The sequence below is a fragment of the Malaclemys terrapin genome, chromosome 2 (assembly GCF_027887155.1).
Source record: "Malaclemys terrapin pileata isolate rMalTer1 chromosome 2, rMalTer1.hap1, whole genome shotgun sequence".
Taxonomy (NCBI): Eukaryota; Metazoa; Chordata; order Testudines; family Emydidae; genus Malaclemys; species Malaclemys terrapin.
Genome location: NC_071506.1, coordinates 133,303,923 through 133,318,397, shown reverse-complemented (window position 1 = coordinate 133,318,397; position 14,475 = coordinate 133,303,923). Strand labels below are relative to the sequence as shown.

Sequence of the window (14,475 nt, the reverse complement as noted above, 5' to 3'; positions counted from 1 at the left end):
ACTTTTAAGTGATTAAACTTGGGGAGGGGAGGGGGAGAATTCCACAGCTGTGATGTAACCATTGGGAACCATGTACTCTTTATACTGTTGACAAGAAAAAGGACTTCTCCTGGAAGCTTCATAGAAACTTGCATTGCTTGCCACAGCAGATTTTTTTTTTTTCCAGTCAGCTTGAGCTCAGTGCTTGAATTTCTGAGAGTTCTGCTGTATTCCTGCCCTCACATATGCTCCAAATGTGAAATCCATGTGGCCGTTGTGACTCATCTCCTGTCCCAAGTGCATTTCATCTAAAGGAGAAATCCAGTTTGAGCAAACAGCGAGTACACGCAAACAGCAATTGAAGAGACCCGCTTTTTAAAACTTCTGCTCTTGGGGGATGAAAGGAGGGAGGAAGGATAACCCAGGGACTTGCATGCTGGCTTGGGATTTGAAACATGTGGGTTCAATTCCCTATCCGCCTCAGGACCTCCTGTGTATGACCCTGGGAAGTCACTGTGGGTATGTCTACACTGCAGTTGAAGGTGTGATTAACGCTAGCACGTTACAATCTAGTTAGCATGAGTAACAGTAGTAATGTAGATGTGGTGGGCTAACATCCAGAGTACTAGCCCGTCAGGGACCCTGGGTACCATAATACTGGGGTCCATCGTGAGGAAAGTGATGCACAAATACATTGCTGTGATGATATGAATTTCAGGCCCAGCTCACTTTTATGCTTCTGAGGCCAGATCCTCAGCTGGTGTAAATCAGCCTAGCTCAGTCCCAGGCATGTGAGTTAAGGCACAAAACAAGTAACGCCTAAAATACAAAGACAGTAGCTACCTTTTTTCCCCCCGTTACAGCATGCTAAATGCTGCCACACCGTATGGAAAGACGCAGCCGTAGCTGGCAAGCGCAGAGTAGGCGGGAGACCCATTGCAGTTGGATCTTCAATTGTGCACACGTTTGTAAAGTTTCCCCTGGTGCTCAGTGGAGAGGATGTTTTAAGCAAGCTGAAAAACTGAAAATAAAAATATGGCTCTGCTATAGCCAAGGGTGGTCATGTTAAATGAAATAGACTAAAATAAAAATATTATTTAAACAACAAAAATATCTCATGAGAAGGATCTTTTTAGAAACTCCAGAAATGTCCTATTTGTAAAAGTCCATCCGGCTATAATACTTTTTGCATACATATATAATATGTTTTTTTGTCAGGGCATATTAAAGTCCTGTACATAGGTAGGTAAAGTATCATCGCTTTTGTAAGCTGGAGAAACAGACACTGAAAGATGAAGTGACTTGCCCAGGGTTGCTCAGAAGGTCAGTAGGGGAGCTGGGAATGGGACCTTCTGGACTCCCTGTGTTGACTTTGCATAAGCCACTTTGTCTTCCCTGTGTCAATTTATTCAGCTGTAAAACAAGTCTGGTGGAGAACTCAGATGCCCTGACTTCCAGTTCCCTGATCTAACCATTTGGACCTGTTGCCTTGCGACAATGCATCCCTAAAATACCCTTTTTACCCTTAGAACATGAACATCCAGGTGGAGGACATAAGGATCCGAGCTATTCTTGCTACCTACCGCAGGCGTGTGCCTGTTACGGAGGGTTACGTGGAGGTGAAAGACGGAGGGAGCTGGAAGCAGATCTGTGACAAACACTGGACTGCGAAGAATTCCCGAGTCGTCTGCGGCATGTTTGGATTTCCGGGCGAGAGGAAATACAACGCCAAGGTCTACAAGTAAGAAGGGAGCTTTTTATAAGCCTTGGTCGTGTTTCCCGAACACTCGGGCCTTGTTCAAAAATGCAAGTTTCAAATTATAGCAAAGACCTAGAAGTGGGCAACCTCGGCCAGTTGCTTCATTCCTGTGGATCAGATTTTACTTCTGTGTAAATATTTTAAATGTCAGACACTTCCTTTTGTAACCAGGGGTACATGAGGCCAGTCTGAGCCCAACCTTTTTGGAGGAGATAAAGTGATGTGAACAAATTATCTAAGTTATATCTGTTTAAAGTCAGAAAAAAGATGGGCTTGGTACACTGTCTTTCTATTTCCAACTACTAGATAGTCCTAATATTCTTTCTTTCTTTCTTTGTGGGCTCTGTGTGTGTAACATACGTATATGACTATGGTCTAAGTCCTGCACTTAGATCTTCGTGGAGGCCCATCAATCTCAGAGAGCCTGAGCAGGCATAGAGGTCCGTCTGCATAGATCCAGTTGTATGATCAGGGCCGGTACATGCCATGACAGCAGTTTTAACCAATTAGAATTGCAGTAAGACAGGTCCTTGTTTTGTCTCATAACGCAAGATTCCTCATTCACACGACTGCATAGAATTCAGGGTTTCACACCTCTGACAAAATGTTTATCCAGGGCTTACCAAGCTTCTCTGGTATTTGCCTCTCACCTGGGCTCACCCTCCGTAGTTCCTGGGTGTCTGGCTGCCAACTCACTGAATTTAAGGATTGTGAGTTAGTTGCTGCTCGGGAGCCGTCTGCCTTGGAGGAATTTTCCAATAATTCTCCCACTGTTCAGCTCCACTGGAGTTAGCAGCCTTGGGAGCTCTTCAATAGCTGGACTGCCAACTGCCTTCACTGTATTAAGCACCATGTCAATTAGCCCTGCTGTGAACAGGGTTAGAGGACACGCCGCTTGAAATGTCGGCAGCCTGTCTACGCTAGGCCTCCCAACACGGTTGCTGCCTGTGGATCTGAAATGATGGTAGCAATGGTGGCACATTAGTCAAGTGTCCCTACTGTAAAAGGGCTTTACTGCTACTCTATAATGCGCTGTCTTGCAGTATCCACGGAGGGCATAAAATGAGGGAAGAGAACGAGGGTTATTTAGTCTGCAGGAGAGAAGAGTGAAAGGGGGTTCCAAAGAGGATGGATCTAGACTGTTCTCAGTAGTGAACAGTGGCAGATGACAGAACAAGGAGTAATGGTCTCAAGTTGCAGTGGGGGAGGTCTAGGTTGGATATTAGGAAACACACTTTCACTAGGAGGGTGGTGAAGCACTAGAATGGGTTACCTAGGGAGGTGTTGGAATCTCCTTCCTTAGAGGTTTTTAAGGCCCGGCTTGACAAAGCCCTGGCTGGGATGATTTAGTTGGTGTTGGCCCTGCTTTGAGCAGGGGGTTGGACTAAATGACCTCCTGAGGTCTCTTCCAACCCTAATCTTCTTTGATTCTGTGATCCCTGGGGGAAAGCCTGCAGTGTCCTTTTGGCTGCATGCAGAATAAAACTAGCAGGAATCCTGACTGTCCCCCTGCGAACTAGCATGCTGCAGATTTGTTTTTATCTCCAGCTAGTAACCTAAACACATTTTGCTCTTTACAGTTTACAACAAGGCAGCTGCAAAATAGCTTATGCTAAGAAATCATCCAGTTTCTCCCCCAAGTCCGTGACCTATGGCGCTGGACCAGGGACTAAGCTGGTGGGGGAGAATTTTATTCGTAAGAAGCAATAGTTGTCGTTTTTTCGCTTGTTCCTTTAGCTCACAGGCGGGCTGTTTCTCTAGGTTCCTGTTGGAGCTGACAGGCTGCGCTTCATGTTTCTCATTAGTAAGATGAAGACAATCGGTTGAAAAGGTCCTGAGGGTAGAATACTGTAAAGCAGCACAAATAAAACACCCAAACTAGAGCTTTGTTTTCCGGCGTCTAAGGGATACAAGTGGGGAAGTCGTAATTGCTACCAGGCAGTCTCGTGTTTTGTTCTGGACTATTGGAGTAGGGGAACACATGTTTCCATCCATGCCTGTTTTTTCTCCTGAGCTAAAGAGATACTGTTGTGCTCCTGCACTGCACATCAGAACCACATAATCAATTCGCTCTAATAAGACAAAGCAGATCCTTCCTGCTCGGCACTTAGAGGTGTTTCCAAGAAGGATGGTATCATTTTAATGGTTGGAAGCAACTGTACTTACTAAATGATGGCTTGGTAACTTTCCTTCAGCCCATGATAATGCATGTTCCAGGGAGATTTAGGCTAGATATTGGAAAGTTTTTCCTAACTAAAGGATAGTTAAGCACTGGAACAGGTTACCTAGGGAGCGTGTGGAATCCCCATCATTGGAGGTTTTTAAGAACGGGTTAGACAAGCACCTGTCAGGGATGGGCTAGGTATACTTAATGCCTCCTCAGCACAGGGGGATGGACTTAGAGCAGCGGTTCTCAAACTTCGTTGCACCGCGATTCCCTTCTGACAACAAAAATTACTACACGACCCCAGGAGCGGGGACTGAAGCCTGAGCCCACCCGAGCCCTGCCACCCTGGGTGGGGGACCAAAACCAAAGCCCAAGGGCTTCATCCCCGGGTAGCAGGCTTGTAATCTGAGCCCCTCCACCAGGGCTGAAGCTGAAGCCTGGCCCCTCGGTGGTGGGGCTCAGGGTTTGGCCCTGGGAGGTGAAGCTCGGGCTTTGACTTCAATCCCAGGCGTGGGGCTCGGACTTCGGCTTTGGCCCCGGCTCCAGCCAGTCTAACGCCAGCCTTGGAGCCCCCATTAAAACAGGGTTGCAACCCACTTTGAGGTCCCGACCCGCAGTTTGAGAACCACTGGACTAGATGACCTCTTGAGGTCCCTTTCAGCCCTATCTTTCTATGATTCTGTGTGCATCATATCCACCAAGATGCCTTTGGTCTATCTGAGGTGGGAGTCATGTTTCTAGGTACATGCAGTATCTTTCCTTCTGTTCTCTATTAAGGATTGGGTTATTTACCTTTAAGCATTGTAAGCTGAATCTTGTGCATGTGTGTGTAGGATGTGTTCAGGTGCATAGTTATGGATGAGATAAAGTATGTTCTGTGTGTACAGATATATATTTAATCAGTACACGGTGTGTGTGTGGGGGGGGGATTAGGATATTCAGATCAGGGATTTTTGCATATTTCTAGTGCATATAAAAATAAATAATACAGCATTATTAACCCAATGTTACAGATGGGAGCAAAATAAGGCACTGAGATTGAGCCTGATTTTCAGAGGCACTGGGGATGTGCAGCTCCCTGGGACCACAGTCTGAGTTGTGGATACTCTAAATACCAGCCTCTAAGTGACTTTTCTAAAGTCACACAGTAAGTCAGTGGCAGAGAACCTGGTGCCTATTCCCCTGCAGTCTCCCCCTTGTATCTATGTGCCAGGCCCAGCTACAGGTAAAAGGGAGAACTGATATCTGAGCTGTTGATACCCAAATAAAGATATTTGGAAAATGTGTTGAATATTTTCCACAGTGTTGGAACAGCCTGGGGTGTGATTGTGCCAAAGGGAGCAGAGTTTGAATTGTGTTTGTACTTTCCTAAGTACAGATCTATCAGACTTTATTGGATTGTCACCTCTAAAAGAATTGTTTCCCTTCCTGTGGCATTGCGTGTGTGCCCAAAGTTACTGGAACCCTGCATTTAATGCATTAAGACTCCTTATTAGGGCAAAGCTGTATTGAATAGTGGCCTGCCAGGACTAAGTAAAATTCCAAGGGTCCTGCCCCATAGGCTTGTGTAAAATCAGGGCTGGTGTCTTCAGTGGTAGTCTCTGCTTCGGTCACTCTAAAGTCCTTCTCAGGAATCCAGGTCATCTGTCATAGCCTGCAAATCCAGGGCTCATCCTCCATTCTGTACCTTATTCCGCCCACTGTCTAGTCCTATTGAATAGTGGTTTGAGGAAGGAAAGATTTCATCCCTCCCTGGTCACGTGGAATGAGCCTCTTTCCCACATGAGTATCAAGCCCTGTAACGTTTTTCTCAGGCTTCGCACGGCATAATTTGTAAATAGCCTTTTCCTGCGAGTGGAACCTTTCACACTGTATCCTACAGCTGGGTAACCAGATTTCAGATCCGGTTCCTAAACCGGCTTCATGATGCTGCAGGTTAGGGGTTGTGAACACCCCCTTCCAGACCCACAGTCATCCCCTTTCCTGCTAACTGCAGCTTGGCAGGCTGAGCTAGCAGAAATTCAGCTTTGCTTCTGCACCATGGGGGTGGGAGGTGAAATAATTTGCAGATGGATCCTGCTTGAAAGAAAACAACTTAGCTCATCATCCTCTTGCTGCCAAAGTTTTGTCCCTCAATATAACTTAGCTTCTCCATTTGATGGCACAATTTCTGTTAAGAAACAAAACAAATCTCAGTGAATTTTCCATGCTCCCGTTGCTCCTTCAAAGCTGTTTATTTAAGAGCTTTCATAAATTCATCTCCCAAACCCCAGTTCCCATGGTGGAAGGGGAGCAGTATTAGTTCCATTTTACAGATGGGCAAATTGAGGGAAGATAGGTTTATGGTCGGATATCCTGAACCTCTGCAACTCTCACTGGAGTGAGCAGGAGCTCAGTCCAAGATGGTCAAGAGAGTATAAGAGCTGGGAATAGAACTCTGGAGTTCCTGGCTTTCTGACCTGTATTCACATCAAACCATTCCTTTCTCATCTATGGCTGAGAGCTGCCCTCAACCTTAAAATCATAAGATCATACATCTGTGTTTGAATTTATGGGGCAATGCATTGCGCCCTGTCTGGAGAACAAATCTCTGCAGGTTTTTACTGGGAAAGCAAGATTCCCAGTGGGCAGAAGACAAGAAATCTGGCAGCTCCTCTGCCCTGCTGCACGAGGCTGGAGAAAGGATGCTTGCTAACTTGTGCAGATGCCTGCCCCAGGGGGAAAGTTAATCGGGGTAGAGATGCTGTCTTTCAGCAGAGCCAGAAACTGGTGTCTCAGGCCCACTGAATCAGAGGGGAGAGTATTTGATTTTTTTTTCCCCCCTGTTAATCCATCGAAGGACAGGATTAGCTCCCCCTAAATTCCCGATGATGCTCCATGCTCACCTACAGCAGGTGGCCAAAATCATTGCTTCAGTTCATTATACCATGAAGGAATTTTCCCCAGTGACTTTTGGCTGGCTGTAGCCACTGGTTTATGCTCTTCTCTATGAAAGCCGTTTATGTGGCCTCTGGCCCCACTCACACCATTCCTACCAAAGCAGGGCTGCTCTTAGCTGAATCTTGAACCTTCCCTCAGACTGATGATGGGGCTTTTGTGTTGTTTCCATTAAAGCGGATAGAGGGACAGTTCAATGGATGGTGAAGATCAGTTTTTAACGACCCATTATAAAACACTCAGTTGATTCTCTCTCTTAAACTCTCAGGACCTGAGTCTTTATTCATATCCCTTTGGCTTTGGTAGAGTTACTCCTGATTTACGCCAGAGTCAGTGAGGTTTGGATAGGCTCCTTTCTGTATCATCAGTGCCAGAAAGTCTTCAATAATCTACTGGGTAGCCTAGGGAACTGTAAAGTAAACTGTAGTCTACAACCTTTGAAAATCCAGAATCTGTCAAGGGAGGTGAGCTGACAACAGGCCCAGGGCATTTCCTGGGTATTAACAACCAGTTTACCAAAGGCTATTAATGCCAGCCAGATGTAAATACCTCAAGAAATTCCTTGGGATGAGATCATTTGCTATAAAAAGACAGCCCTTCATTTGCTATTATAAGGCAGACCCATGTTACTTGTCTGCTTGCAAAATTCATGTAACTCTTGGCGTGTGTATGGCGGGTCAAGGGTTTCCAGTGAAAATGCTTGTAATGCTTGTATTTTTCTAATGAACAAAAAAACTGAATCCCGAACAGCCAGCTCTCATGAGTATAAATGTCTCAATGTAGGGCCAGATTCTGATCTCCATTACACTGATGTAAATCCGGAGTAATGTCAATGTTCACTGAAGTCAATTTTATTAATTTTACCCTGGTATGACTGACAGCAGAATCTGGCCCCTTGTTTGTATTCCAAAGTGATCAGTTATTAACTTTGGGGTCACTTCTGCTGGGATTTTCAGACCCCTAAAGGAGTTAGGCACCCAGTTCTCGCTGCCTTTCAATCCCAGGCTTCAGTCAAAAGTGGAACTGGATGTTCCTGTTAAGAAATGGCTGGCCCAAACCCATCAGCTGGGTTTCCTTATTTGCCTGCTGTGCGTGTTTCTTTCTAAACGGGATGTTGACTTTGTTACTTTTGCGCGCTAGCTGGTGACTCCCTTTTAAACTTGTGCCAGGGAGACTTAGTTGGGGGTGGGGATGGATGGTGGAATAGAGCTGTTTGAAAGGTGGTTTAATTTTTGTAATTTCAATGAAATTTCAAAGTTTTGCCATCACCCCGCCTCTGAAAACCAAACAAAGCTTGACTGAGTTTTGTCCTGGGTTTCTATCCGTTTGACTTTTAAATTAATTGTCTATTGGTTTTGTGGGTAAATTTAGTGGTGGGGGAAGGTTTTATTTTTGGTTTGACAGCCTTGGAGGCCTTTATGTACAAGACAGACAAGCTTCCCCTGCACAGCTCCATGATGATGGAAGGATCCAGCTCTAGGAAGGTTACAGCTCCATATCCAGGAGCCATTGCAGCCTAGACACCACTGCTGAGACTGACAGCAAGGATGGGCCATTAGAACCAACTGTTGAATGGTGGATTCTGTCCTTTTGGAGAGCTGCCCACTGGGAAGCGGACTGAGATCCTATTTCACATGGCCCCTCTGAATGGTCATCAGATGGGAACAACTTTCAGTCGCTTCCGATCTAGGTTGGATTGACACCAACAACCTAGTTAGCGGGAAAAGTCTGTCTGTGTGTGTGTGTGTGTGGGGGGGGGTCCCTGAACTGTTCAGCTGCCCTCCCCCCATTTTGGCTTTCCTTTATCAATGCTACAATTAATCAAATTCTTAGCTTCATTTCTCAGCGCTTTGTCCACCTTAATTACACTCTCCTAGCTACCTTTCGGATCACTGTCACTCCTTTGCTACTCACTCCGGAATAGTGGCACATGTGGGCTCTTGTAAAGACACTTCTGGATTACAGTTGTGTGTTGGCTCCTTTGGATTTTGATTAACTTAATTTGCAGAATCTCCCTTCCGGTGGTGGTAGATGTCCATTCATTCCAACCAACCATTTTAGCTCAGATGCAGCCATAAGACAGCCTTTGTGTTTTTGGTCGGGAGGAAGTTGAACAGGTTTCGGTTTTGTTTTTTTTTCCCATGCGCTTATCTCTCCTCCACTCCCCAGTAACTGGAGTCATTCCCACTGAGCGATCCAGTTTGGGAGTAAGATGTGGAATCTCCTGCCAATCTCCTCTGCTGTAAACGTGTCGTAAGGAGAGTTGCTCTCGGAAGCTCTCCTTAGGCTCGAGGCTGTTAACACTGCAGCTCTGAGAAGTGTTGGAGAGCCCTTGCTTTATCTCCAGTTTGCCATCTTTCCCCCGGCTAGTTTACTGGGATAACAACTATGTCAAGGGCTACATTTTCATGGGGCCTGCAACAATGCACCAGCTTTATTTGCTCTGCACCAGTTTGCATATGCCCGAACCCCCCCCTCCCCAAAATCCCTGCATTTTGTGCAAAGTGTCAGTTTATGCCTGTGCAGCGTGTGGTGCAAGTAGAATTGCACAAGTGTGTCTGTGTCCCTTTGGGTGGCTGATCCAGAGAGAGGATAGTCTCCTGCTACTGCTCCCTGCTCATGGACTTAGTCCTTTCACTCGAGTAGTAGAGGTCTGAACTTCAGACCTGAGATCAGTCCTTGGTAACAAACTAAACAAAGGGTGATTACACAAGGAAATGGATCTGTGGCCAGTCAATCTTAACTTGATTAAATTAATTCTTTTTAAATTTAGTTAAACCAGTGCAACTTCTGAGTGTAGATAAAGCCTGTATCACCCTGCTCTAGCTTCCCTGTCCAGCTTCAGGAAGCAGATGAGATATGGGAAAGATAGGAAAATTTCTGTACTAATCCATTTGCTAGAAATTTAGCAGTAGTCTTCAGTTAATCCAGGGTTCTTTTAAAGTTCAGCTGCAGTATTTGTCTCAACAACTTCTTGTGGCAGGGAGTTCCACAGGCTGGCGGTGCAGAGAATGATTTCCTTTGAGTGGTTTTGAATGATTTCACTAGCTGTCTGATTTCCTTTTTCTTTCAGGATGTTTGCCAGCAAGAGGAAGCACAATTATTGGGCTTACTCCATGGACTGCACTGGCAAGGAAGCTCATATCTCCAGCTGCAAACTGGGCAACCATCTCAGCGTGGATGCCGAGAAGAATATCACCTGTGAAAACGGGATGCCTGCCGTGGTGAGCTGCATCCCTGGGCGTGCCTTTGCTCCCAGCAGCAACAATGGCTTCCGAAAAGCCTTTAGGCAGGAGGTAAGGAGACAGCTCCAGCCATCCCACTAGAGAGAACTTTAATGTTATGGGTGTGTGTTTAAACTGCATAAATATGATCAGCCATCGGAGATGTGGAAACTTCAAACATCAAACTAATTTCATCCAGCTCCAATAAGACAAATTATTCTGAATGAATGCAGTGTAGTTTACCATTAGAAACAGTTTTATCCTAACACAAGACAGGCTCCAATCCTGTAAAGACTCACCCATAGGCATAGCTTTATCTACTGAGTGGTCTATCCACTTAGTGGAGCTGTTCACAGTGAGTAAAGTTTAAGCATATGAGTAAATCTTTGCAGGATCAGGGCTGTACTGTGTTAGGACAAAAATGCTTGTATGTGACTGACGGTAAATTACGCTGCATGCATTCAGGATAATTTGTGGTGGTGTTAGAGCTGGATGAAATTAGTTTGAGTTTTGAAATCTCCATGACAAATTTAATCAGTTTCAAATTTCAGCCAAAAATTAAAACAACAAAGTTGGGGGGAGAGGGAGGGAGGAGATTTGACAACTTTGTCCTTGTTTTTCAGCCAACTATAGCACTGGTCAGAATGTTTTTGAATTCCTATGCAATTCTGACCAGGAAAAAAAAATAGTTTTTTGGGGGAGATGTAATTTATTTCCTGTTTTTGAACATTTCTAATAATAATTATTTATTAGTTGTCACTTGCACTATAATAGTGTTTTGAGGCCCCTCCCCATATCAGGACTGCATTGTGCTAGGCGCTGTACGTACACATAATAAAAGAACCCTGCTTTAGGGTAGCTTACAATTGAAAGCTCCAGTCTGTAAATTGTTCTGCATAGGTACTCCTCTATTGATTTCCGCCTGGCTCCGCATGGAGCTAGTTGCAGGATCAAAATAGACAAGACAGTCAAAGGATGGGAGAAGACTTGGAACTGAGGCGCAGTGAGACTGAGGGTATGTCTACGCTGCAATAACTGTGAGTGATTGCAGCTTGTGTAGATATATCCAAGCTAGCTTTAATCTAGCTAGATCAGAACAGTGAAGCTATGGCAGCGCAGGCTGTATAAGCCCACCTAGAATCCTGGGTAATTATTTGAATCACTCACCCGCACTGCTAGCTCATTATGCCTACACAAGCTGCAATCAAACCCTGGGATTGCAGTGCAGCCGTGTCTAAGCCATTTCCCTGATGGCGTCCGTGGCAGATGTAGAAATGGAACCCAAACCCGCTGAGTCCCACTCCCAATGCCTTAAAAACAAAACCACCTGCCTTGTGGTTCTTAATTCCCTTCCCCTCCACCAGCAGAGTTCTCTTGACAATGAGCGTCCCAGCACATAGATTGCGTTGGGCATCCATCCTCCAACCTCCCTGCTGTTCTAACTCGGGATGCTTGGCTCAAGATGTTGTGGGATTCGTTTAGCGCCGAAGTTGGCAAGGCAATAAGCAAGTAGGAAGAAAATACATATATCACAGCTTCGTTTTGAGTTGTTCCGCTGAAGCCAGTTGAACAATTGCCTGGCTGATGCTGGGCTTGCTGGTTCGCAGTTACTTAGACTCTGCTGGTTAGTCTCTCCCTATAGATATTGTAGATACAAAATAGCCAAGATATTGGATTATCTTCTACTGACAAATACCGTTGAGTGACAGAAGATCCTAGCACGAGGGCTTGTTTGGATTTTAAGGGGATTTAGTGTTGGGGAAATGTCAAATTGACCCCACCCCTGGAGAATGGAGATTTGTGATTTACACCCATCCCCACCCCGGAGAGGCTCAGCACAGGTAGCATGATGCCCTGCCAACCTGTCTCACCTGGAGCCAGGAGAGTGGGCCCTGGGGATAGAACTCCAGTCACTCTTTTTGGCCTCTCTGCTGAGGCTGCCGACAAGTAGGACAGTGAGTAGAGTGGTGGGTTTGGTGAGGTGGACACCAGGACAAAGACAAAACTTGCTTCACAAAGGTCACCAAAGAGTCATGAGGTGGGAAAGGCATTTGGTCACTACTAAGCTGTGATAGATTCAAGCTAGTGACCCGAGTCTGGGTTTTCTACATAAAACAGCGTGGCCTAGTCAATAGGTCACTAAAATGGGTGTCAGGAGACGTGGATTCAGTTCCCATCTCTGCCACTGACTTACTGTAACCTTTGGCAGGTTACTTCCCCTCTCTGTGCTTCTGTTTCTCTCCCACCCTTCATCCATCTTGTCTGCTTAGATCATACGGCCTGTAAAGAAGGGAATGTCTCTTACTATGTGTCTGTTCAGGGCCTGCAACAACAGGGCCTTGATCTCGGTTGGGCCATTGATAATTCACAGGCCTGAAGTTATTCACATGTGTGGTCAAGTGTTTACAGGATCTGGGCCTCAGAGATTAAAGGATCTGTAAACCATGACTACGCTTCTGAGCTGTTCAAATCACCAATTAATTCTTTAAGCATTCATGTAGGCTCTGGATGTCCTTCAGCTGAGCCCAGCCTGGAGGACTGTATGTACCTCCAATTTTAAACACTGGAGGTTCTTTGGTCTCAAGCCTCAGTCAAATCATGTACTGTTCACTTATTTATGGCCGGCTCTCCAAAGCAGTAGTGCATTCTCCAGCTGCAACCCCAGCTGCTTATCTCTCTACTTGGAAGGTAATGGGCAGAGTTGGAAAAGGTTTTAATCCTCCCAGTGCTGAGTTTAAAAATAAAATTTTAAATCTATCCTGGTCTGGATTTGAACCAGCAACCCAGCCATAAAAGACTCCATATCCCATTCCCAGTCTCATTCTGTCTCCTGCATCCCTAGCTCATAGGGTGAATTGAAAAATGGGATGTTGTTTTCATGAGTGTCATCCCTTTTTTTAATCAAAATTTGAAATTTTGATGAAAAGTGTGTGTTTGTTGGAATTTAAAAAAATAAAATATTACCACCAGCTCTACAGCAGGTCAAAAAACTAACCAAGGTACTTTCTGTGTCATTACCCTGGTATGTGAGCGCCTCATAATCTTTAATGTATTCAGCGTCACAAACAAACAACCTGGTTTTCATTTAGACTTCAGTGAAAAGTGTCATCAGAACTGTGAAAATGGTTCTGACTGGGTGCCATTACCGCAGTATCTGTGCACCTCAAACATGACCAGTTCTTTTCAGAACTCCCCTGTGAATAGGGAAGTATTATTAATTCTCATTTTGCAGATGGGGAAACTGAGGCACAGGCTTACCCAAAGTCACACAGGGAGTCTGTGGCAGAGCCAGGAATAATACCTAGATCTCCTGACTCCCAGTCTAGTGTCTTAACCACAAGACCATTCTTCTCTTTCCTTGGCATTTAACTGTATATGGTAATTCTTCAGTAATATAAGTGCTATGTAATCATGGCTATGGTGTGATGTCTGTATGTTGACGTGCAGTTACAGTTTCAAAGCCAAAGGTATTTGACTGATGTTGTGCTGTCTTGGGCAGCTTTTACTGGCTTTTATTTAACCTCAGTTCAGGATTGCAGACATGTCTTTTGCACTGCATGCTATAATTATATTGGGTGTTATCTTCTGTTGAGTTAAATATTTCTGTGTCCTTAAACCTCAGCAACATAACTGGTTACTGAGACACCCACCAGACAGTGGTGGAATGCCTCTGGTGCTACTGTATGGAACAGATGGTCTGTTTTCATGAGATTGCAGGGACTCAAAGCAAATGTATTCTTGGGGAATTGTGATATTTTTTTCCTTCTGTAAGTGTGAGGCAGGTGAGCTACTGTGGGTTTCTATATTATCATTTACTTTAAAATACAGCTCTTCAACTGGGGAATCTCAAAGCACTTTGGAGACCTAATCAATCGAGCCTCACAACATCCCTGTGAAGTGCTATTGGTAGAGTTTTATAACCTTTTTCTGAACATGAGATTCTTGTGCTAATCATAGTCTGTTTTAAACAGGCGGCATTTATTAAAGAAACAATTACATCTACAGACAAACAGGCTTCTACTTAGCTTGAGCTCCAGCTTTGTCTCGCCTGATTTTCACCTGTCTGGAACAGCAGAGACCTCTAGTGACTGAATAACATACAGCAAGTAAACATATAATTACAACTATCTCAAAAGGCACCTTCAGCATTCTTCTGTGTGATTAAAAGAATAAATGATTCTCTTCGGTCGAGATCCTAGGGCAAAACTCCCATCAGCCTCAGTGCGGGCAGGATCAGGGCTCATAAGGATTGAAGGATAAGACCCAGCATAGTTTTAAGGTATAATCAGCTGGAGTCAGTGTTCTGGGACAGCATGTTACCATGTATCAGGGGGTAGCCGTGTTAGTCTGTATCTACAAAAACAACAAGGAGTCTGGTGGCACCTTAAAGACTACCAGATTTATTTGGG

At 45.0% G+C, this 14,475-nt stretch overlaps 1 protein-coding gene across 2 annotated transcripts in view; it reads left to right on the top strand.

The window, feature by feature from the left end:
• Positions 1–14,475, top strand: part of LOXL2 (lysyl oxidase like 2) — a 96,843-nt gene that overhangs the window by 47,595 nt on the left and 34,773 nt on the right. For both annotated transcript variants that reach the window (XM_054017787.1, XM_054017786.1), the window contains 2 exons: positions 1,509–1,720; positions 9,916–10,138. In XM_054017787.1, the coding sequence (XP_053873762.1) occupies positions 1,509–1,720; positions 9,916–10,138 (435 nt within the window). The remainder of the gene's footprint in view (positions 1–1,508; positions 1,721–9,915; positions 10,139–14,475) is intronic.